The sequence below is a fragment of the Vanacampus margaritifer genome, chromosome 19 (genome assembly GCF_051991255.1).
Source record: "Vanacampus margaritifer isolate UIUO_Vmar chromosome 19, RoL_Vmar_1.0, whole genome shotgun sequence".
Taxonomy (NCBI): domain Eukaryota; kingdom Metazoa; phylum Chordata; class Actinopteri; order Syngnathiformes; family Syngnathidae; genus Vanacampus; species Vanacampus margaritifer.
The window spans coordinates 9,217,949-9,241,630 of NC_135450.1; the positions used below are offsets into that span (position 1 = coordinate 9,217,949).

Below are 23,682 nucleotides of genomic sequence, written 5' to 3' on the forward strand. Positions count from 1 at the left end.
GGACTTCATGCTCTACTATGTGCATGTGCGTGTGTTGGTGCGGAATGGCATGTATTTTAGTGCTTAAATGAACATGTGAGCAAGTGAGCACTGCTGCACATGTGACACGAGCATGTGGATGTATTGACCCACCAAGAGAAGAGAATAATGGAGCGTATGCATGCATGCTTTGTAGCCCTTCGACTGTGCAGATCGCCTTTTGCTACACGTTAGCAGCTAATTATCCAATTGGCCAAAAAATGAGCCAGAAGAATCGACATTATTCAACTCTTATAGTCTCTTGAGTATAACGCTATACAGTACGTTACGCTTAGTTGTGATACGATACAACAAACTACTTTTACGAATGTGAAATAATGAACGAAAGAAATATTTAAAAAAAAATGGAATCATATTGTGAGGTGGAAAGTTGTTGAAAGATATTGATGAATATAGTTTGATTTTGAATGGTGGTGGTGAAAATGCATGCATTGAATGATATTTATTTTAATTATATGGAATTAGGTGAAATTATATTGGTAAAAATGTGTAATATGTGAGATAATTTTTGGCAACTGTGGGAATGTAGAAAACTCCTGACCCAAACCCCATATTTAGTGAAAAATGTGTAATCGTTGCTATGCGGGAATGTTTAAAAATTTATCCCAAGGGCTAAACGGTGAATTTTTGAATGTCGTATTGCAAATTAATTGAGATATTTGGGGCCCATTTTTTAAAATTCTGGGCAAACTGTGAATGTTTGGAATGAGAGAAATAATAGCCCGCAAAACATGAACTTTTGGAGCATGTTGAAGTTGGAATGGTTTGAATCGGTCGAGTAATGTGGAAGTAGATAAAGGACGATTAGCAGCGAAATAAAGAGCAAGAGTGGTAAAAAAAGAAAGAATTTTTGCTACGTGTGGAATTGAGGGAGGATGTTGAAAATTGATCCCAAGGTGAATTGAATGAGCTGAACCGTTTGAATTTTCAAATGGGAGTGAATTATTGAGTATCTCATTGGAAATGACGGGGGATTTGTTTGAGGTGAAAAATGTTGAGCTGTGGGAAACTGTAAATGTTTGGAATAAGAAAAATAACCCGCAAAGCATGAATTTTTAGGACGTGTTGTAATTTGAATGGTTTGAATCGGTTAAGCAATGTAGAAGTAGTTGACTGAGACAAGTATTGCATTGGATCTCATTACATAGTGCTTTAATAACCAATGAATTCTTATGAGATGTTTGTAAGGACAAAGTTAGAAATGTTACCCCATGAATTCCATTAGCGTAACTTTATTAGATTCAATAAAAACATTTAGTCTAATCTTAACTAACCTAGCCTGAGAAAAAAGGCGTTTTAAGGAATGTAAACGACCACGTGAGGACCGATGTCGTTCTTAGAATAGCTATATAGTCTGTGTGGTCTTCTAATGAGCTGATAAAAGGAGCCGATGGGGGTGGGGGCGGATTGCGCTGGAAAAAAAAGAAGAAAAAAAAGCAAGTTATTTCTTGCATAAGCAGCCCAGAAAGATCTCCAAACAGAGAATGTGAGGGTTATTTTTAGATTTGTAGCTTAGCTTCAAGAGGACCTTTTTATATATTTGGCCTTCTGGCCTCTTGCTGGTCTTTCATATCTGATCGTCCTCCTTTGTTTATCTATTAAATATCACAGCCACCAATACTACCTTGTTTTATAGTTTTCATGTACACTTACTTGCTATAACTAAAAGAAACACTTTTTTTTCTCATAAGTGCTGTTATAAACACATGATTTAGATTACTATAACTATTTTTATATACAGTATTCCAATCCCGCATATGTGTGGCCGTTTTTCAACTCTAAACAGCTTTCTCGCTTGACTTTGAAATATGAATTCATATTCTTTCAATTACTTATTTTATTTCCCAAAGTGACTTTTGCTGTCTAAACACTAATGTCAGTGTGGGCCTATTTAAAGGCGTCATTTGGGACACGTCACTTAAGTCGTCCCCGTCCTCTCGTGTTCGCCCGTCCTTGAGCGGGAAAGAATGGCGACTTGTTTGTGTCCGAGTGAGAGGCACACGCTTGTCTGGTCAGGTGTCACTGCGGACCGGGAGGTGACCACTGCTGACCTTAAAGCACCTTTTGTGGTCACACACTGTAAACAGCCACTCAGCCTGATCTTTTTGTATATAGCTGGAGAGGATTGGCCATGCAATTAAATCATTTGCTCCCAAAAATTTATAAATATGTTCTAAGTGTCCCAAAGACGTATTATGTATTTTTTTATGTTTTTCTAAAAAAAAAAATTTAGGCTAGAGCATACCAGAAGGCTTTCATGCAGCCTCTGAACTGCAGAGAACGGGTGAAGCAATGGTAGTAATTACAAAAACGGCCAGCAGGTGGCAGCAGAGTACAAGAGATCAACCTGGGCCACGTTGCAAACAAGCTCATTTACCCACAGTTTTAAAGAGATTTGTGAATAATGATGAAACTTAGCTATATGCTAATGCTAATTGCTGCAAAAATGAAAAGGGATACAAATCTACCTTTTTCCTGATAAAACGGCCAGCAGGTGGCAGCAGAGTATAAGAGATCAACCTGGGCCATGTTGCAAACAAGCTCATTTACCCACAGTTCTAAAGAGATTTGTGAATAATGATGAAACTTAGCTATATTCTAATGCTAATTGCTGCAAAAATGAAAAAGGATACAAATCTACTTTTTTCCTGATAAAACGGCCAGCAGGTGGCAGCAGAGTATAAGAGATCAACCTGGGCCATGTTGCAAACAAGCTCATTTACCCACAGTTCTAAAGAGATTCGTGAATAATGATGAAACTTAGCTATATTCTAATGCTAATTGCTGCAAAAATGAAAAAGGATACAAATCTTCTACAAAAAAGAGACTTTAATTTTTCTTTTGGTAGGTTCCATGTTTTTATAGCATTAGAACACAATATTCTGTGGGCCTTGCCAAATCAGTCAAAATCCAGTGAAACAACCAGGAGCAAAGGGGGTTGCTTCAGTGAAAATGGCTGGGAGTTGCTTTATGCCTCTGCTGTTGAATTATTGATTTGGCCACTTGCTGTTTGTGAAAATTCACAAAGTAGTTGTTTGCAGGAAAAATATGTGAATACAATAATCTGCTCTCCTTTGTTTTCACCATTGAGGCCACTGCGTCAGATTGTGTAATTGATTATGTCGGGATTTCCCCTTCATTCAGCACCTAAACCTGCATGGAATGAAATGAGCCAAAACCTACCTACGTTGTCAACTTCATTTTTCTCTTACAAGGCCATTAATAGAGTAATGGGTTGAGCCCAACAATTTAAAAGATTCATTAGTGAGCCCTGAATCCTGGTTGCTCTTTTTACTAGTACATTTTGGACAACTGAAAACATTGAGGAAGACCCAAATGGTGAACTTAGCTGTGATGGGTTTAGTGCATAATTTGTTGTTTACTTTGTCTTTGTTTATCTAACAAAGATACTTAACACAACTTTAAACCACTTGTATTGTAGTCTCATATTAGATAATAGTGGATGCAGGAATTAAGAGTTGTGTAAGTGCTTGTTTATCTAACGGATATTTTACACAACTTTTAAAAACACAGCTGCATAATCGCCTTAGATAACGGCAGGCACGGGACCAAATAGTTGCACGTGTTGTATCGCAAAGACAGTTTACACAATTTTAAAACACTGTATGTTATTGTCTTAATAGTTAATGATGGACATGGGAATGAACAGTTGTATAAATGTTTACCTTCCATCGAGCGAGCGAGAGAGAGAGAGTTGTGGTTTTGTTTTGTCTGTTCCGATGCTCTGACATCTTTTTCGACAACAAGAGAAAGTGCATTCAAGAGGCGTACAGAATAGATGAGTGTGATCATGCTACAACATGCTACATTTGCTGCAGCGTTCCAAATGCCGGGCCGGTTCATTCATGTGTGCACGCATCACTTAGTATAAAAATATATGTACGCACACTCGCACTCGCAACTGTGAGGTTAGGACAGATGCAGAGTGAAGTCTCAGGTGAGTCCTGTTCCACTTCACGAGTCCATATGTGACCACGGACCCAAAACGTGCCTTCGTTGATTTGCATGCTGTAATCACAACACATCCGTCCTGACCGACCCCTACGGGAAACCTGGAAGTCATTTGCATCAAACGAGCTTGCTTTTGCTTATTGACGCTTCAAGTGAAGTCGCTGCAGGCGCAAATACTGTATGCATGTATTAAGGCGAGCATGCATAACAAGCCCAACTGGACCGTGTCCAGTTCGGCTCCGTGCCCTCGCAGATGCTGCGTACGTCCGAGAAGAGAGCAGCTCACCTCTGTCAGCTACCAAACCAACTGTTGAACTCATACAGTATATGATAAGTTGTGATTTATTTATTTATTAATTTATTTATTTGTAAGCCCACCTTATTTTCAACTGTTTTGTTACACTCAAGCAGTAATTGCTACAGTGTGCTGAAATGACCCAGATGTTTGGAAAGAAGTTGTCGTGGCATGACTCCTTCTTGTGACTGTCTCAAGCTCCAAAATTCTATTGCCATATAAAGGTTTTGTCGATTTTAATTTAGTTTTTCGTCATTTTAAAAATTTTGATAAAAAGCAGAGAAAAGGTCAGTCCTCGCCACATTAACCGTACTGTTCGGAATTTAACGATGCAAAATCAGCCAACGGCAGGGATGAGCAACTTAAACGCCGGAGGGGCCACTTTTCTCATTTTTTTTTCTTCTTTTATTTTAAAATCCGTACCATTGGGGTCCACACAGTTCCTAAAAATGCATTTTTTTTTAAATGGACAAAAATCATGCGTATCTGCTTTTAATGTATTTCATTTTTGATAATAGGTTTTTCAATTCATGTAGGCTATAAACAAACGACAAAATAACTATGTATTGTATTTTTTTTTTCAATGCAAAGGGGCTCTCTTGCTAAAAAAAAATGACCATTCATGGACAGTACAAAACCGCTAAACAACAAAAAAAAAACATTAAGTGCAAGAACTTATTTTGTACATTATTTTTAATCAGTTCACTCAGAATGTTAATATTATGAAGGTACGACGGTTTATCCTGCATATCATTCCAAACCCGCAAGAAATTTAGATTTGTTCTGTAGTATAGCGCAGTATAAGCAACTAAGTGTAAGTGCAACTGACTGCTATCTAGTGGTGATTGGTGATATTACAACTTAAATTCAGCACCCACAGATTCACATTTTCAGATTTAAAAACAAAATATTTTCCATATTTTGGATCCCCCTCCCACTTTTTTACAGTATTTTCCCAATTTGCCCCAGTTTTTTGATGGGAAATGTATTTATGTATATTTATATGGTTCTCAGCGTATTTTGAAGATTTTTTTGTGTGTGTGTGGGGGGGGGGGCATAATTAATAGAGGGGCCATTTAGTGTGGTCTGCATTCAGTTTACTCATTCCTGAGCCATGGCATCTCAGGTTTAATAAATTATGTTGTGCAAGCTGAATGAATATACATTGAATTTGTTGTATTTTGTCCATTTGGGTAGAAATTTGGTATTTCCCATTTGACCGACACAATCGTGGGATGTGCCCAAATACATAAGACACTTCACTTGAGAATGCTGAATAAAATCCAAAGGCAAGTGGACCAGCTTTCCAGAACAGATTTGACTTTTTGAGGTTCTATTTATAAAATGACTGCCTGTCCAGCTTTTCAAATTGACTTAGTATGACATCATCAAGCTATTTATTTTTTTTATTTTTTGCATGCTGGTATTTCCCAGTCAGGTTTTGAAGACCTTATTACATAATCTATCCTAGTCTTGATGGGTCGTCGTCATGATCCAGCGCGGTGAGGTCATGAAGGTCTGCTGACCGGTCACAATGTTATACAACTGTTTTGGGGTTGGGGCTTGTCTTGACGGTGGCGGCGGTGGACACGTGCCTCGCCGTCACGCTGCCGCCGATGTCTTGTTTTGACCGTGACATTTCCTCTCTCCCCAGCAATACACGAGTTCCCCAATGACCTTTTCACCAACAACGAGCGAAAGAGCGGTGCCGTCCTGCTGCATATTGCGGCGGTAAGACACACAATCTTTTCAAGTTTGACAACATAGTGGCCAACGTTTAAGGTGCCTTTAATTATTTTCCCGGTGCATTTGTTCAAGCAATTGCTTGAGAGAATGCCGAAGTGTTGTAATCATTTCGCAAAGTCAAATCCACTGATGTAGGCCATAAATCGCACACACTGCTAATGTACAGCGTGCAAGCCAGGACTATCAAATATTAATTTTTTAATTCCGCCGTGTTGGAAATGAAGTCCTCCTAAATATTCATTAAGTATTTAAAATAATTATCAACCCACTAATGGCGATCCCAGCGTTGGCTTGACACATAATGATCATGCTGAGATGAAAATAAAGATAAATCCGTTTAGTGAGTGACTTTGATTTATTATTCCTCACTTGTAACATGTTTGGATTGTGAATACTAAACATGACTTATTTTTTTTCATCAAACATAAATGTCCCAAAATAAACACACAATTAGCTCGCTCTTACTACATGCTTTGAGCACTTAAGCACACAAGCAGAGGAGCAATGCAAACATGACATAAATGGGCTCTGTCAAAGTTGAAAATCAAAGCAAATATAAACTCTTCAAATTGCAAATATCTTCAACCTGAAAACTGTTTATTATTCATATGCATCGTGTCATGCTTCTTCAGCGGTGTGTCGGGATGTTCATAACTAAAAGATGAATTTGAAGGCAGAGCTGCAGTGCGCCATACTTTTGCTTCCACTGAGCCCGACTGGAGTTTACCTTGACATGTGCTGTCAGCTCAGCTGGGCTCTGCTGTGCCTGCGCTGCCCCCTGTGGATAGCATAGAGCACAGCAGCACAAGCCGGCCTCTCCTCTCACACCTGATCTATAATTTATACATTATACCTCAGCTACCAAAATAGGCCGCCTGCAACCCCCCCATGGGAGCGTGAGCACGAAACTCTCCCTTCGGACCCTTATTTTGCTAAAGAGGCACGCATTCATGAATCTTAAATGTCATGTTGTCTTTTATGATTCGCCTCCATTTTAAATTTCTCTGTTATGCTTTTAATCTCACAATGATGACCTGTAGCCATGTGGATACACTTTTACACGAAATGCTTATGTTTGAATGTGTCTCTATATCACTTTTATGGTAAATAACACTCTTGCCCGTACCTTCCCTCTAAAAACAGTTGGGTCAAAAGTAACCCAATTATGGATCAAAAATGGGCCGATCCGCCTTATGGGTCAAATTGACACAACTTTCTAAGTTGTTTTATGCAAAATGACCCAAGTCAAGGATCTGACCAATATTTAAGAGTTGTTTTTACGCTGACTAATTTCTTGACTCAAAGTTGGGGCAAATCGACCAAAGTAGAATCCATTTTTGAGGGCCGTGCTTTGAAATTTGGCCTTGATTGAGGATTCACCCAATTTAATCCACCTCTCATTACGTCACAATGATAAAAAACATCAATGCTGTATAGAGGGCATTATAATGGTGCATACACTCTAAAAACAACTATGGGTAAAAAATGGACCGAGCCTCTATTTGGGTCAATTTTACCCAATTTTGAGTTGAGAAATGGGTCTTTTAGTGTAAAACAACTTAAATAAATATAGGTCAGATCCTTCACTTGGGTCAAAAAATTGGGTGATTTTGGAGAAAACAACCCCAAAATTTGGGTCAAATTTGACCCATAAAGTGGATCAGTCGATTTTTGATCCATAATTGGGTTCTTTTTAACCCAACTGTTTTTAGTGTAGCTGTTATGTACATAGTGTATAGTTTAACATTAGCACGACGGAAACATAAATACATTATACTCACCAGACAGTGATTTTTTTTTTTTTATAGATGTATTAATGTGCAAATATAAACGTATGTTTTGCCAGTCGAACTGGCTGTAAAAAGTTTGACCAACCAATCAGAGGACAACGTTTTTAGCTGGCCCTTGTGAGGCAAATTTGAAATTGATTGCTTATATAATGTTATGTTGAAAACTGCCACATTTAGGTTTTATGTTAAAGGTGATAACGCAAATAGTGTAGGATTTTAATTTTTTTTAAAAAATTTTTGGGTGGCTTGGATCCTGCTTGAATACTGAAAGGTTCTGAATGAACCTCTGACTGGTCCTTTTATTTAATGCTTGCGATATTATACTAACATTAATGACCAGAAGACTACATATTCTCAAATGAACAATTTACTTGATAACAAAAAGCAGTGGAGCCTTTTTCTCTTAATTGCGGAAAAAGGTCTAATCTGTCCAAAATGGGTTATACTCTTTTGGCTCAGCCTAGCCCGCTACTGTATATAAGTGTGCCAGAATGCAGATAGATGGGACGATGCTAAGCGTCAGGTCACAGCGACTCAAGTCACCTATCTAATTATTAACTCATTCACTCGCAGCCATTTTCACTGAAGCAACCCCCTTTAGGTTTAGGGTTAGGGTTTTGCAAGGTTCACAGAATATTCTGTTCTATTGCTATAAAAACATGGAACCTACCAAAAGAAATATTAGAATCTCTTCTTTCATCAGGACAAAAAGTACATTTGTGTCTGTTTCCGTTTTCAATTATCATTACAATATAGTTAAGTTTCATCATTATAGACAAACCGGTTGAAAACACTGTCAAAAAGAGCTTGTTGCCACATGGCCCTGGCTGATGTCTTATACTCTGTTGCCACCTGTTGGCCGTTTTTGTAATAACTACCTTTTGCTTTAAGCGACTTCATGTCAGAAGCAGCATCAAAGTCGTCTGTATGCTCCATCATAACCCCCTCCCCCATAAAATAAACGTCTAAATACGTTTTTGGGGGAGTTAAGGACAAAGTATTAAACACATTGATATGTTTTTGGGTTTGAATGAGTTAAGAGGCCAAATCTAACAATAGCCTATGCACCTCCACTGAGCAACGAGTCGAGGATCGGTCCAGTTTTTACCCATAGTTGGGTTATTTTTGACCCAACTTTTTCTACACACCACCCCTTTTTTTTTTTTTTTTTTAAATAGCATTGCGGGTCATGTCAAATGTTGTTCTTATACAGTAGTATATGCAAAAAACAGTAGGTGGGCCACAAATGGCCCCCCAAGCCATCGTTTGGACACCACTAGGTTAAAGAAAGCACTACTGGTTCTGAAGGCCCTGAGCCAGATTACATAAACATGGCAGAGTAGAGAAACTGAAATCTGATTGGTCAAAAAATAATAATAATCTAGCATCCACATCCAAATATGCTGGAAGCAGCAAAAATAAAAGGCTATGAAGAGAAAAGGCGAATAAATGATTAATCATGACTAATGATTTGAATTATGACCACAGACCCTCTACATGTTCCTGGCCCTCGCCATCACGTGTGACGAGTATTTCGTGACGTCACTGGAGAAGATATGTGAGGTACTTTTGGGTTTTTATTTCCAGCCCAATTTATTTATTTATTTTGTCACGTGACCAAATGTGCTCCGTTCACGCAGAAACTACATCTGAGTGAAGATGTTGCCGGCGCCACCTTCATGGCAGCTGGCAGCTCGGCGCCCGAGCTTTTTGCCTCAGTCATCGGTAGGCGCACGCACGCACGCACGCACACGCATCCAGATGGTCACGAATGTCACGAGCCGTTCTGATTGGCCGCCCCGTGTGCAGGTGTCTTCATCACCCATGGAGACGTGGGGGTGGGGACCATCGTCGGCTCAGCCGTCTTCAACATCCTTTGCATCATCGGCGTCTGCGGCATCTTTGCCGGGCAGGTGTGTGTGTGATGTCATTTTCTTGAGGAGGAATAAAAATAACTCTGGTTGATTTCAGCAGAACGGAAGCAGCGCTAATGTGCTGACAAAAGATGAAATGTGCAACTGTTGTGTGTGTGTGTGTGTGTTCTGTAGGTGGTGATGCTGACTTGGTGGGCGGTTTTTCGGGATTCTTTCTATTACACGCTGTCAGTCATCGCTCTCATTGCAGTAAGTTAGACTGGCATGACGGGAATCCCGTACATGACGACTTTTAACGGTCACTTCTTTTACACTTTGCAGTTCATCTATGACGAGAAGATTGTGTGGTGAGTTAATACACTTTTCCGGAATTTGAACTAACTTCATAAAATCCCAATTGGTGCATATTTATTGTGAATTTGCACATGTTTTTTTAAATCTATTAATTGCTCATTTCAGCCTCACCCAAACTCCCCAAAAATGTTTATTTGATATGGTGACGTTTTATTTGAGAATAAAGGTCAGCACAATGTCTCCAGATTGATTATCTATTAATTGCTTATTTCAACCTGACTCATGAAAAGAAAAGGGCCTCAGCAGTCTTTACAGCTTGTGCTACCTCAAATTATGATTGGGGGGAGCTGATAATTATTCATTGCTTGAGCTTTTTGGACTGTAGACCTTTTTTTTTTATTTATTTTTTTTTATCCAATAATTGCTTATTTCAGCCTTAGAACCGCAGTGCATACATAGTGCTGGCAGACTGCACTACTCCTGCTTCTAAACAGAAATGAATGTAATTACAATGTAATTACAGTGTAATTAAATATACATGAAAATGCATGTTGACCCCCTTTTTTCCCCTCAATTCCTCATTTCTGCTGTCTAACCCCAGAGTAATGTGCTTGCAGACTGCACTACTCCTGCTTATAATCAGAAATGAATGTAATTACAATGTAATTACAGTGTAATTAAATATACATGTAAATGCATGTTGACCCCCTTTTTTCACTCAATTGCTTATTTCAGCCGTATAACCCCAGAGTAATGTGCTTGCAGACTGCGCCACTCCTGCTTCTAATCAGAAATGAATGTAATTACAATGTAAATATACATGTAAAGACATATTGACCACCTTTTTCCCCCCTCAATGATTGCTTATTTTAGCTATATAACCCCAGTGTAATGTGCTCAGACTGCACTACTCCTGCTTCTAAACAACAATATAATTACATTGTAATTAAAAATAAATGTAAATGCATGTTGACCCCATATTTTTCCAGTAATTGCTCATTTCCGCTGTACAACCCCGGTGTAATGTGCTCGTAGACTGCACTACTCCTGCTTCTAAACAGAAATGAATGTAATTACAATGTAATTACAGTGTAATTAAATATACATGAAAATGCATGTTGACCCCCTTTTTTCCCCTCAATTGCTCATTTCTGCTGTCGAACCCCAGAGTAATGTGCTTGCAGACTGCACTACTCCTGCTTCTAATCAGAAATGAATGTAATTACAATGTAATTACAATGTAAATATACATGTAAAGGCATATTGACCCCCTTTTTCCCCCCTCAATAATTGCTTATTTCAGCTGTATAACCCCAGTGTAATGTGCTCAGACTGCACTACTCCTGCTTCTAAACAACAATATAATTACAATGTAATTAAAAATAAATGTAAATGCATGTTGACCCCATATTTTTCCAGTAATTGCTAATTTCCACTGTACAACCCCAGTGTAATGTGCTCGTAGACTGCACTACTCCTGCTTCTAAACATAAATTAATGTAATTCCAGTGTAATTAAATATACATGAAAATGCATATTGACCCCCTTTTTTCCACAATTGCTTTATTTCAGCCGTATAACCCCAGTGTAATGTGCTCACAGGCTGCACTACTCCTGCTTCTAAACCGAAATTAATGTAATTACAATGTATTTACAGTGTAATTAAAGTTGCATGTAAATGCATATGTATACTTGCATGTCTAACGTTTTTTAAATTTTAAAATGTTTCCCTTCCTTCAGAATTTGTTGGATGTTGCTTGTCCTACAATAGTTTGCTCTAGGGTTACCATAGTGGTTGTAGCTCAAAGCTATTCCATCCTTTTATTGGTCTTGATTCTTCTTCTTTTTTTTTTCCAGGTGGGAGAGTTTAGTGCTGGTGGTCATGTATGCAGGATACATTCTGGTCATGAAGTAAGTGCTTTGTCAGTTGGCAACGTCTCAGGCACGAGTTTTAAACCTTTGACTGCAAGGTACCACTTTCCAGTCGATATTCCCCCAAACACACACACCTCTAATCAAATGTCAAAATAAAGACTATCCATGAACCCTGAGCCATGTGTGTGTGTGCGGTCCTAGCACATGGCCGCCAAGCAGCACGTCATGGTCATGGCGTGTGCGTCTGTCTGGGTGCAGCTGGTAATCTGCGTTGCACTCAGCAGCCACCGCGGGTTTAATCTTCCTCCCCGCGCAGCCCTAAAGAGCACCGGCTTAACCGGATCACTCCTCTCTTCTTCCTCATTCTGCAGGCAAGACGCAACTTGCTGAGGGGAAGCTGCTGTCTTATGACCACCCCCCCCCCTTCCACCCCTTCCTAAAATATCCACTAGCCATTTTAGGTTGTTCCTGTCAAAATGGTGGTTGCTTTGAGGTTGAGGTTTTTCCTCTCCAGCCGGAACAGGGGGGATGGGGGGGGGGGGCGCATTAAAAAAAAATTGGAACTAGAGAAATGTGTTCTTTTAGGTGCAATTTTCTAAATAAACATACAAACAAGCTAAACTATAACACTACACACTAATTAAAAATCTAACATTGTGCAATTTTGCTAAGGGTGTTGTCATCAGATGAATAATTTACACCATTTGCGCTTAATTTTCCAATGATGAAATTTGGCCAAGTCGCTGAAATGCTTTGTAGCTTCTTCTTTTTTTTTTTTTTTCTGTGGGCTACTTGCTGCACAATGTGTGGGAGTTGATAATGGCGCCCCCCAACTATTTTCACAAAAGCCACTTGAGTTTTATGAGGCGTCAGAAATATTCCAGAAAAGATGTCCTGAAAGACATACTTTAAATCCAAACTACAAGTTTTCTCCATCCTAGTAATCCCTGGAGCAGATTGTCAATGCTGACATTCAGCATTTTGACGAATGACAGCTTTACAGATCTAATGTTGCGCAATTTACAGCGAATCGAGAATGATTTCAAACACAGCCTGAGCCTTTTGATTCCATTTCTTGGAAAAAAAAAAAAATCTTGTTCTGTAACCAAAGCAAAAGTGGCTCCGCATTGCTTTACCAACCTTTTGAAGGCCATTGCGTTCCGTTTAGTCAGAGAGGACAAACAGAGCAGCTTTTGTACTGCTGTCGTCTTGCGCTTTCTCATCATATAGCACTCGCATTGCTTTGGAATTGTCATACTGGGGAGAAAAAGTCTTTTGACCAAATGCTGTGAAGCCAATTTCAGGCTTTGTGTGCATTTGTTTTGCGGAAAGTAGGACGCCCGATGCTATGGATGTTAGCGGAGTAAACATGAGATTTTTATTTTTTTAGCTCATGAATATATTTCAAACGCGCCTTTCATCTCTGTTGAAATCCTCCATGCAAATGACCTATCCTTGTGTGCGTCTCCTCACCAGATTCAACTCCAGCATGCAGGCTTTCTTCATGGGCAGCTCCAAGAAAAATGTGGCCAACGGTAACGCGGCGACCAGCAGCGAGATGGAGGACGGTAATGCGCCTTATTATTGGGATGACGACCCGTCAGTGCCCTTACTGGGAACAGGTAAGGTTAATCAGACAGGCTTGGGGTGGGGAGGGGGGAGGGGGGGCTATGACACGTCGATCTTTGAAGGAAATGTGACTAACCTCCTTGAAGGTCATGTGGCTTTTAATCTCTCCTCCTGTTTCTGCTCAACTTGCTTGACCAATTGCTTCCTGATTCGCTTCTCTCTGCTGGGGAGCAGCACTTAATTCTCTCCAAAGATTGACCAACTTCCAGTCCTGTGATCCCGATGAACTGTATTACATTAACCATTTTTAATATACTGTGTGTGAATGGCCTATCTATCTATCTATATATATATATATATATATATATATATATATATATATATATATATATATATATATATATATATATATATATATATATATATATATATATATATATATATATATATATATATATATATATATATATATATATATATATCCCAATTTAGCTTTTTTACTTGAAATTGCACAAAATGAATGGCAATTTTGTATAGAACACACAAATTAATTTTAATAAATAAATTATAAAAGTGGCCCAAAAAATGCTGTTGCGCATCTTAATGGGCGTCTGTCAGACATGTACATCTTTGGTTGCTTTTTCCAAAACGGCCCCAAGAGGGCGGCAGATAATGGCCATCATTCCAAGTGCCCCGATACCTTATTGGTTATCGGCCTGATATACCAGGTTGCCCAGCCCCAACCAGAAATAAAAATAAATAAATAAGAGAAAAAACAGGAAAAATCCCAAATATGTCAAAATATGGGCATAAAAAAAAGAGGCAAATATGCAAATCAGCTTGCGTTGTCTTGCTGGTCGTTTGCGGTGACGTCATGTGTATAGTCCTAAGAATATTGAGTCAATTTAAAATGATATGCGGGACAAACATGATATCTCAGTACAGTCCTAGAATATATAAAAAAATGAGTGAGTTGATTTTTGTGTGAATAATAAAACATTGCTTGCCTCATTTTTTACTTTGGAATGTGTTATTTTAATCCCTGTTATGTCCTTTCTAAATCCTGGTGCGAGTTGTTTGGAGTTGAGAGATTTTCACTCGTATGTCAATCTTTGTGTAATACAGTTCAGCATCATGGGACTGTTTTCTTTAGTCTGCAACTTTTTCCTGGAAAAAAAAAAGTGTAACATTTGTCCTCCTTCTAAGCCACTTTTCTTAATTCTTCACTAATGAGTGTCATTCCTGACTGATGGATTGATTCTAACCCGGCGCCTGTCTGTTTAGCCTTACTAAACTTGCTCTTGCTTGTTGTCAACAGTGTTGTCGCTGCCAATGTGTTTGTGTTGCATACTACTTTTCCGCTGCTGCTCTCTTGGCGCACTCTCTACTGAAGTGGTAATGGATCTAAGAAATGTTTGTTTACGCACCTAATAAATATATGCATGAGTCAAAATTACACTAACAAGGGCAGAATTTGAAGGAAAAAAATTGTTTTGGTTGTCAAATGAGTCATAATGTACTGTACTGGACATCAATGTCAAATATTAGCCTTCAAATCAATGGTAGTTAATATTCTCTTCTGCAAGCAAACCTCAAGGCTGCATGAGGCAATTCAAAGAAGGAAAATGGAGTTCAATTCTCTGAAGTCATGCGCTCTGTGTGTGTGAATGTGCAACGGAATGCAATACCACAGTCGTTTTTAATCATGAAGCGCTGGAGCAAACGTCAATTTAATTATAATTTGGCTTTAAAATGCAGGTTTGATAGCATGTGCTGTGAATAGGGAAAAGTTTTTTTTATTTATTTTTTTTTTTTGGGGACTGAAAACCAAGGTTGCAAAAAAAAACCTACATCCACATGGAAGGATGGTGATGGTTTCAGAAAACAAACAAACAGCTAAAGTCTAAAAAAGTAATGAAATGATTTCTATTAAATGTAAGGTGACCTAAATGGCTGAAATTTGGCAGACCCCGCCTCTGAAAGGACCTCAATACGTGCTACTAGCATTTATGTTAGCGTCACATTCTGAATGACTAGCACTGTGTTAATAATGGATAATGCGATGCTAACCTAAAGCTAAGGATGTTTAAACAAAATATATAGTGTTATTTATTTAAAAATTATTTTTATAATAAAATTATAGAAAAACATTCTAATTAGATTTAAAAAAAAATTATCTAATGGGCTTTAAAGAAGAAGTCAGCCCTGACAACATCCATTTCAGGGGGCGGCCATTTTGTTTTTTTGTGAAAATGACATCACAGTTACTCAGGGCTCAGATAACGACCCGTCACTACTCGGCTTGCTTGCCAATGACTAAAGTCAGAAAACAGGTGAGCTGTGATTGGTCATAATCTGAGCTCTGAGCCACTGTGATGTGTGACAAAATGGCCGCCCGCTTAGATGTTTGGTGGATTTTGCTGCTTAATTCAAATTCCAAATATGTAATATTCATTTGAATGTGAATTGAACTTGCCATCTTCACCACGCGACCCCAGTGAAGCCCACCAAGGCGTACAGCCGTGGCTCGGTAGTGATGGTGGACGAGATCATCAACGCCAGCCCGTCCAAGTTCCGCTTCCCCGAAGCGGGCCTGCGCGTCATGGTCACCAGCCACTTCGGACCCAAGACCCGCCTGCGCATGGCGAGCCGCCTCATCATCACCGAGGTACACATGGGGGGGAGGAGTCGCCGTCGCGGCGTACGTCACGTTCTCGGGGTTGAGTGTTTCTTTTCTGAAAGCGCCAGAAGTTGGTCCAGGCGGCCAACGGTGTGGAGACGCAAGTGATTGACGGCAAGACTGACATGGAGAACGGGAACGTGCCAGAGGACAAACCCACCGAGGAGGAGAAGGAAAGCGGCATCTCCCCGTTTGGGATTCCGAGTATGTGGATAATGCGGACGTGACGCGGAATTGATTGGACGCGACGACACTGAAATGAATTTTGTGTTTCTAACAGAGGGGTGTGGCAACAAAATCAAGTGGCTGATCTCATGGCCTCTGCTCCTGTTATTGTTCCTCACCGTCCCAAACTGCGGCAAGCCACGCTGGGAGAGATGCTTCATGCTCTCCTTTATCCTCTCAACGGTCTGGATCGCGGTTTTCTCCTACCTGATGGTCTGGATGGTAGGTTTGGACGCTCTGCACGTGCTTGACACATTCACTGCCAGTTCAGTTGAATTGGCCCCAAAACTTATAAATACAGTCTAATGTCAATATTACCATGCTCCCAAAGACGTATTTATAAGTTTTTCTTTAATTTATGTTAGAGCATGCAGCCTCTGAACTGAAAAGAAAGCTTGAAGCAATGGTAGTTATTACAAAAACGGCCAGCAGGTGGCAGCAGACTATAAGAGATCAACCAGGCCCATGTTGCAAACAATCTCATTTACCCACAGTTCTAAACAGATTTGTGAATAATGATGATACTTAGCTATATTCTAATGCTAATTGCTGCAAAACGTAAACGGATAGAAATATCCTTTTTTCCCCTGATGAAAGAAGAGACTCTGATCTTTCTTCTGATCAGACAAAAGTGCAATATAGCGCTTTACTGTAAGCATTTTTCTTATAAAAATCATTTCATTTCGTTATTTACGAAGTGCATTTTGCCAACTCTTAATGAATACATTTGAATGCATTTTAAGAAAATACTTCTATATATTACAGCTTGAAAAAAAAGTCAATATTACTTGTTTTTAGTCTAAAAATACAATTTTCAAGACAGCTGTGGTTGATATGGGCAGAGTATTATTTTCTAAATTGAACTCATTCACTGCCATCCACGGCTATAGACGTCAAAAATTCCTTTGAACTATTTCTATTAGTTTCACATTTTTTCCACTTTTGTTAACAAGAGTATGAATAACTAGAATTTTTTTTATTGTATTAGAACAGATATAAAATTTGCGATTAATCGTGAGTTAACTAATGCAGTCATGCGATTAATTACGATTAAAAATTGTAATCGCCTGACGCCCTAATTTTTTAGTAATCTTTTCTTGAAAAAATAATATAATAAATAAGGTGATTAAAATTTGTAATCGTAATTAATCGCATGACTTCACTAGTTAACTTACGATTAATCACAAATTTCATATCTGTTCTAAATGTACAAACAAAAATTTAGGCTTTCATACTCTTGTTAACAAAAATGGAAAAAAATGCTAAACTAATAAATAGTTCAAATAAATTTTAGACGTTTATTGCTGTCAATGGCAGTGAATGAGTTAATTTGTTCTGTTGGCAGATAATTTTGCTTATTTGAAGTATTTTTTTTCTTACATTTTCTAGTCCTTTTAGACTCCAAACTTTTTTTTTTCTTTCTCTTTTAAAACATTTAAAAATATATATATATATTTTTTTAATTAACTGGATTGATCCTTTTACCATGTGGCACCTCACTATAGGGTGTCATGAAATTAAAAAAAAACAAAAAACGTTATAGTGGTATGGAACTGTACTGTGTTGAAAATATTTTTAAAAGGAGACTCAGAATGTCTCAGTGAAAGTCCCGCCCTCTTGCAGGTGACTATAATTGGCTACACTCTGGGAATCCCTGACGTCATCATGGGTATCACCTTCCTGGCAGCAGGCACCAGCGTCCCCGACTGCATCGCCAGTCTCATCGTGGCTCGCCAAGGTCGTCCCCGTCCCTCTGCGTCTTCTTTAATTATACATTTCCCTGCTTGACAATTCTGACTAGCAGACAAAAAAAAAAACGTTGCTCACATCTGTTCTTGGGTCCAAATTGCGTTTCAGGCTTGGGAGACATGGCCGTGTCCAACACTATTGGAAGCAACGTTTTTGACATCCTGGTGGGACTGGGCGTCCCATGGGCGATCCAAACTATGTGCGTTGACTACGGATCAGAGGTGAGGCTTTCTTTTTGTTGTATTCATTTTTTTTTTTTTTTTTTTGTGCTCCACGAGTGTCTAACAAACACAATTTCACCAAAGTGAACCGATGGTTGCGTCTTTTTGCAGGTGATGATCAACAGTCGAGGGCTTGTGTATTCAGTGGTGCTTCTGCTGGGATCTGTGGCCCTCACAGTGAGTTTGCATTTTTGAAGCTCCGTTTTTGACAGCTGGATTGAGAAACTAATCAATGACTATTCAAATACAGTCAACATATGATAGTCAAAATCTTGATTGTGCCCATGTAGGCAATACTTTAAAAAAAAAAATGTTTTTATGTGATCTTGCACTCTCAGGGCATTGAATTGATTGAACTGTCCTAGAAGACATTTTGCCTCTTGGTCTTCATGAGTTCATGCAACAAGGCTTGGACCGATATTAGTAGTCAAGGAGGCCGATAACCGATATTTGGAGCCGATATTTACTTGCAGTAAAACAAAGAATAAAAAAACTTTGTAAAACGCCATTAAGAATGTTCATTAAAAATAGAGCTGTCAAACGATTTTTTTTTTTTTTTAATCAGGTTAATCACGTTTAAGGATTTTGATTAATCGTGATTAATCGCTTAAATAAAAACTTTTTTTTTTTTTGCCCGGCAAATTTGAAGAGTACTTATGTGTTAATTTTTTTGACACTTAATGTTATGACACTCTCATCCTCCTCTTTTTGTAATCCGTTAATTACTTGTCTAATTAAAATGAAAAAAAATGACCCCAGTAGTTTGACATAAACACATATTCTGAATGTCATACGCAAACATTTATCAAATGCTTCACTTGATTGCATGTTTATTTCTCAAGCACAACCTGTGCTACCTTTAACGTAACCATCCGCTGTCAAGATAAAGGATCATCTGTGCTCAAAATTAATAGTGTGATTAATCTGCAATAATACATGATTAATACGATTTTTTTTTTGTGATTAATTAATTGGGTAACGCTTTAACTTTGACAGCAATAATGCAAAGGTAAAAGTTTTTCTTTTCATTTTAAACCTATAGAGAATATAGACAGCTCTGTTTTAAACTTCTAGAAAAAAATATTTTGAACTTTTACTTTTTTTGTGTGTAATTTTGAACAAAAAGCGCAGGCAGTTGCCAGTTTCAGCAGGATTTCTTATAAAGTTTAGTGAAATTTTTAAATAAAGTGATCTGTTTCTTGCGACAAGTGAAAACTGTATGTGAACATCTTTGCAACCTTTTGCGACATTTTACGAACCTAGACGAAAACCCCAAATTTGCTAAGCTCGCAAGTATTCACCACTCGGTGAGCTACCAGTTTTATCGGCTTTTAGATTTGTCAAAATGCCAAATATCGGCACCAATTCTTTATTTTACTATCTTCCAAGTGTTCAAAATTGGAATGCAAAAATGACAGTCATCAAAGTAAGAATATAAAAAAAAACTCCAAGTAAAAAAAAATAAAAAATAGTGGATGTCTTGGCTGGTTCACTTATTATGAGTTACCATGGCAACAGCAGAGACAGTAAAAGTTGTTAAAAGCTAGTTAACTATCAAAATGATTTGAAAGCTGTTATTTTCAAATGTTTTTATCCTGTGGTCATTTAAGTGAAATTGTCCTCATTTTCAGTTAGTCACCTGACCGTTTTGTTTTGCACCCCAAACAGGTTCTGGGCATTCACCTGAACAAGTGGCGTTTGGATCTGAAGCTGGGCATTTACGTCCTGGTCCTGTACGCCGTCTTTCTCTGCTTCTCGGTCATGATCGAATACAACGTCTTCACTTTTGTCAACCTGCCCATGTGCTTTGAGGACTAAAAAAAGGAAAAAAAAATCCTCACAGTGTCACTTTTCCTTTCAATAACTGGACCTATCTCTTTTCTTCACTTTTAAGTCAGTTTATTCCCAGGTGTGTCCACCAGGTGGCACACTTGAGCCATTCCGCATCTCGTCTTTTGCTCACACGGTGCCGGTCCTTGATGCTCATTTGGAGCGCTGCCTGCAGTACTGCTGTCCACTCGTCTTCTGTGTCCGTCCATTTAGCATGCCTTTAGCTGTCGCCACGTCGTCACCATTTCATGTTGACAGAATCCTCGCGAGGTTTACGGAGATCTCCAGGACCCCAAAGAGAAAAAAGCACACTTTAGTTTTTTTGCGCCCCCTTGGACGAGGGTCTTGTCCTTGGCAGCTCCACCAACTTGACACCAGGAACTACAAACTGTCCGTCGATGACCACCTGCAAACTTTTCTCACTTAAAAAAACTTTTTCAGGACTGTTTAGGAAGCATCAGTCCAAATGGAACTTTTGACTGCTCAACAGTGGACTGAATACAATTGTGTTTATTTATTTTTTCAAAAAAAAAAAAAAAATCCCTCCATCTTTTGTGAATGAGAGGGCGAGCATGTTGCAACTCACTCTGGAATTAAGATTTGAAAAACCACGCTCCAGTTTGAGCTTTTCGGATTTGACGGCTCTCTATGTGCTGACTGTCTGCTATGCCACCTCCTGGCCAGTAGGGGGGAGTGCAAGCCAACCACAGCCACCAGTGATCAGGGACAACTCTTTGGTGGGGGGTGGGGGCTGCTATCGCGTTGATGTGAGTTGTATGTAGATACTGCACTTTAACAGCCATCCTCTCATTCTCAATCAACTAGTGCTTCCTTTGGCGCGCGCGTGTGTGTGTGTGTGTGTGAGATACAAATGTGTGTGCGTGAATATGACGAGCACACCCGTCTCTTATCCGCAGTGCATGCTGGGATGTTAAATGCAGTGTCCCCCCCCCCCCCCCACTTCTCCCTCAAGCGCAGCGTAATGGCTGCTTGATCCTGTCTCCATGGCAACCGCCTGGTTCAGTTTTACACACACACACAAAAAAAAGTAAATCGGCAGCTACTGTATACTGCAATTTGTTGCAAAATTGCGAGCAATGAGCCGAGCTACAGAGAATTCTGACAGAAATTGGTGTGGGGGGGTCGGTGGGGGTTGGGGTGATATGCCTGTGCCACACATGGCGGCAGGCACTTGTATATGCAATCTCAATGTCATGACTTGTGTGTGCGTGACGCAAGGCCCCTGCCAGGTCGCCATGATGATGTTGTCCGTCTCGTACTTAATGTGTGAGCTCACAGGTGTGCGTTTTTGTCTTTTTTTTTTTTTTTTTTTGTGATCGCTGTTGAACTGAGCCAAAGGATGGATGCTATGGTCCCCCCCTTTTTTTTTTTTTTTTTCGCAAAAGGGCCAAAAGAAGCAACACGACAAAGCGATGGTGTTTTTTGTTTGGGCTTTTGTCACTTTGAGGACCTGGATGAGAGCACTTGGGGACAAACAAAGTTGGACCCCTCCCCTTTTAGGGTGCTCGTCCGTTTCATTTCTGGATGGCGGTGACCACACGGCCCATCTGTAGATACACCTTGTCGTCCGGAAGCAGCACTGTACTCGTTTGGAGTCCAAATGTGCGTTTTTGTCATTTTCTTTATCTTCTTGAGACTGCTCTATGCGGTCCTTTTCTTGGTTGCCAGGTTGGAATTGCGTCCTCCTTAACTTGTTGAGCTTGCGTTTGTCAGCAAGTCTTTTTCTTTTTTTTTTCTGGAGGAAGAAGAGGGAAAGAAGAATTATTTGATGCAGACTGGATGGAAGTCCGGTGTATAAAATGATCACGCACATGCCGTGGAAAGGTGACAATTGCTTTGATTGAATGCGACCCGATGCACTGTGAGCTCAATGTGATGTGGGAGTTGTCAACAATAACTGATTAATAATAATAAAAAAAAGTCTATTTAATGTAAAGTTAGTTACTATAAAAAAAAAATACTGTATAACTTATATGAATGTATTGTCTTGCTATACTGGACATATCCAACCAATGCATTTTACTGTAAAGCAATAATGTGAAGAAAAAAAAATAAAATGGCAAAATTGTTCCTGTACATTTTGTCTCCCAACTTTTTGCATCACTGGCAAAATTCAAGTCGTTTGTCACTTGAGTCTATATTAAGAATTTCTCACTGCATCTGCTGAAAACATCTGAGATTGTTCATGTTCCCTTTGCCCTCATTTTGGACTATTTTGTTACACATTGGGCTTTTTTTTCCCCCCTCTCTCGTCCCCCTTCCTTAATTTGCAGTTCATATAATGATGCGCAGCAAATCTGTCGCCCAAGGAGAAGTGTATTTGTTTGGCCATATGTTAGCAGGCAATTATAATCCCAAGGGTGAGGGGAATGCTCCTATTGCCTTTTTAAACAGCAACAATACAAAATTGATGATTTACCAAAAGCTGTCAAATAGAACCTTAAGTCAAATAAAAATCAATTTTGAAATGCTGGTCAGCTTCAGATTTCTTTAGTTTTGGATGCAATTTCTAGAAAAAAAAAGAAAAGAAATGGTCTCTTCTTGGGTCAAACTGTCACCTTTGTAACCTTGAAATGCTGAACCCCCCAAAAACAAAACAAAACAAAAAACACGCCGGGTATGTCTTAGTCCAGATCCTTGCCAAAATTAAAAGGTTACTCCTTGCTACAATTTCAAATGTTCCATTATAACATTTTAAAACCGATTATGAGATGGATTAAATATGCTTTTAAAATAGTGTGAAGTGATTTTTCAAAGTCATTTTTCAGAATAAATGCCATTAATACAAAAATATTGTGTAACAAGAAGGAAGAAAATCGATGGTTAATTTGAATATTTAAATATACCAAAGTGAGAAGGAGCGGTTAGAAGGATGGATGAAAGGATTCATACCAGTTGAGTTCTTTATTATTAAAAAAAAAAGGGAATAAATGCGTAAAGCGAAAATAAAAAAAAAACACCATAGCGAATAAACAAATATGCGAATTATGCAGACTTTAGTTTAAAGTTGCAATATCACCATTCACCACTAGAGGGAAGACATGGCTTTTCACTGGGTCTTACTGCCCGGTTCTACAACATGAGTAGGCCGAAAACATTTTTTATTTATTTATTTTTATTAGGGAATAATATTGAGGACAACATAATACCTCAATAATATAAACATTCTTAGTTGTTTTTTGTGGGATTAATTGTACATAATTAATACTTGCACTTAATGTTGGTTTCTTATTCTGGAATTTTGTGCCGTCATTGAATGGTTATTTAAATGCAAAGGATCCCTTTGCACTGGGAGGGAGGGGGTTGGGGGATTCACAGTGTATTGTTGGTTTAGGATAAAGGATATATTATGCATGCATTGAGAAAGTATCGTGAAATATCTTAAGAGCAAATAAGTTGTCTAAAATAGTTTTTTTTTTTTTTTGCTACATACCTGGTAGGAAGTGCGAGGCTCTTAAGTGCCCCTTCGAGTAACACGGATGAAAAATTGTGGCCCCCTCCC

General features: G+C 38.9%; 1 protein-coding gene across 2 annotated transcripts in view; it reads left to right on the forward strand.

The window, feature by feature from the left end:
* Positions 1-22,256, forward strand: part of slc24a4b (solute carrier family 24 member 4b) — a 34,065-nt gene extending 11,809 nt beyond the window's left edge. The window contains exons 3-17 of one of the 2 annotated variants that reach the window (XM_077552947.1): positions 5,961-6,037; positions 9,331-9,405; positions 9,483-9,567; positions 9,652-9,755; positions 9,891-9,965; positions 10,038-10,063; positions 11,868-11,921; positions 13,362-13,453; positions 15,953-16,122; positions 16,197-16,338; positions 16,415-16,581; positions 17,983-18,097; positions 18,217-18,329; positions 18,441-18,506; positions 19,998-22,256. In XM_077552947.1, coding sequence (XP_077409073.1) covers positions 5,961-6,037; positions 9,331-9,405; positions 9,483-9,567; positions 9,652-9,755; positions 9,891-9,965; positions 10,038-10,063; positions 11,868-11,921; positions 13,362-13,453; positions 15,953-16,122; positions 16,197-16,338; positions 16,415-16,581; positions 17,983-18,097; positions 18,217-18,329; positions 18,441-18,506; positions 19,998-20,147 — 1,511 coding nt within the window. In that variant the 3' untranslated portion in view covers positions 20,148-22,256. The remainder of the gene's footprint in view (positions 1-5,960; positions 6,038-9,330; positions 9,406-9,482; positions 9,568-9,651; positions 9,756-9,890; positions 9,966-10,037; positions 10,064-11,867; positions 11,922-13,361; positions 13,454-15,952; positions 16,123-16,196; positions 16,339-16,414; positions 16,582-17,982; positions 18,098-18,216; positions 18,330-18,440; positions 18,507-19,997) is intronic. The other variant, XM_077552948.1, reaches the window with a different exon arrangement.
* The last annotated feature ends 1,426 nt before the right edge of the window (positions 22,257-23,682 follow it).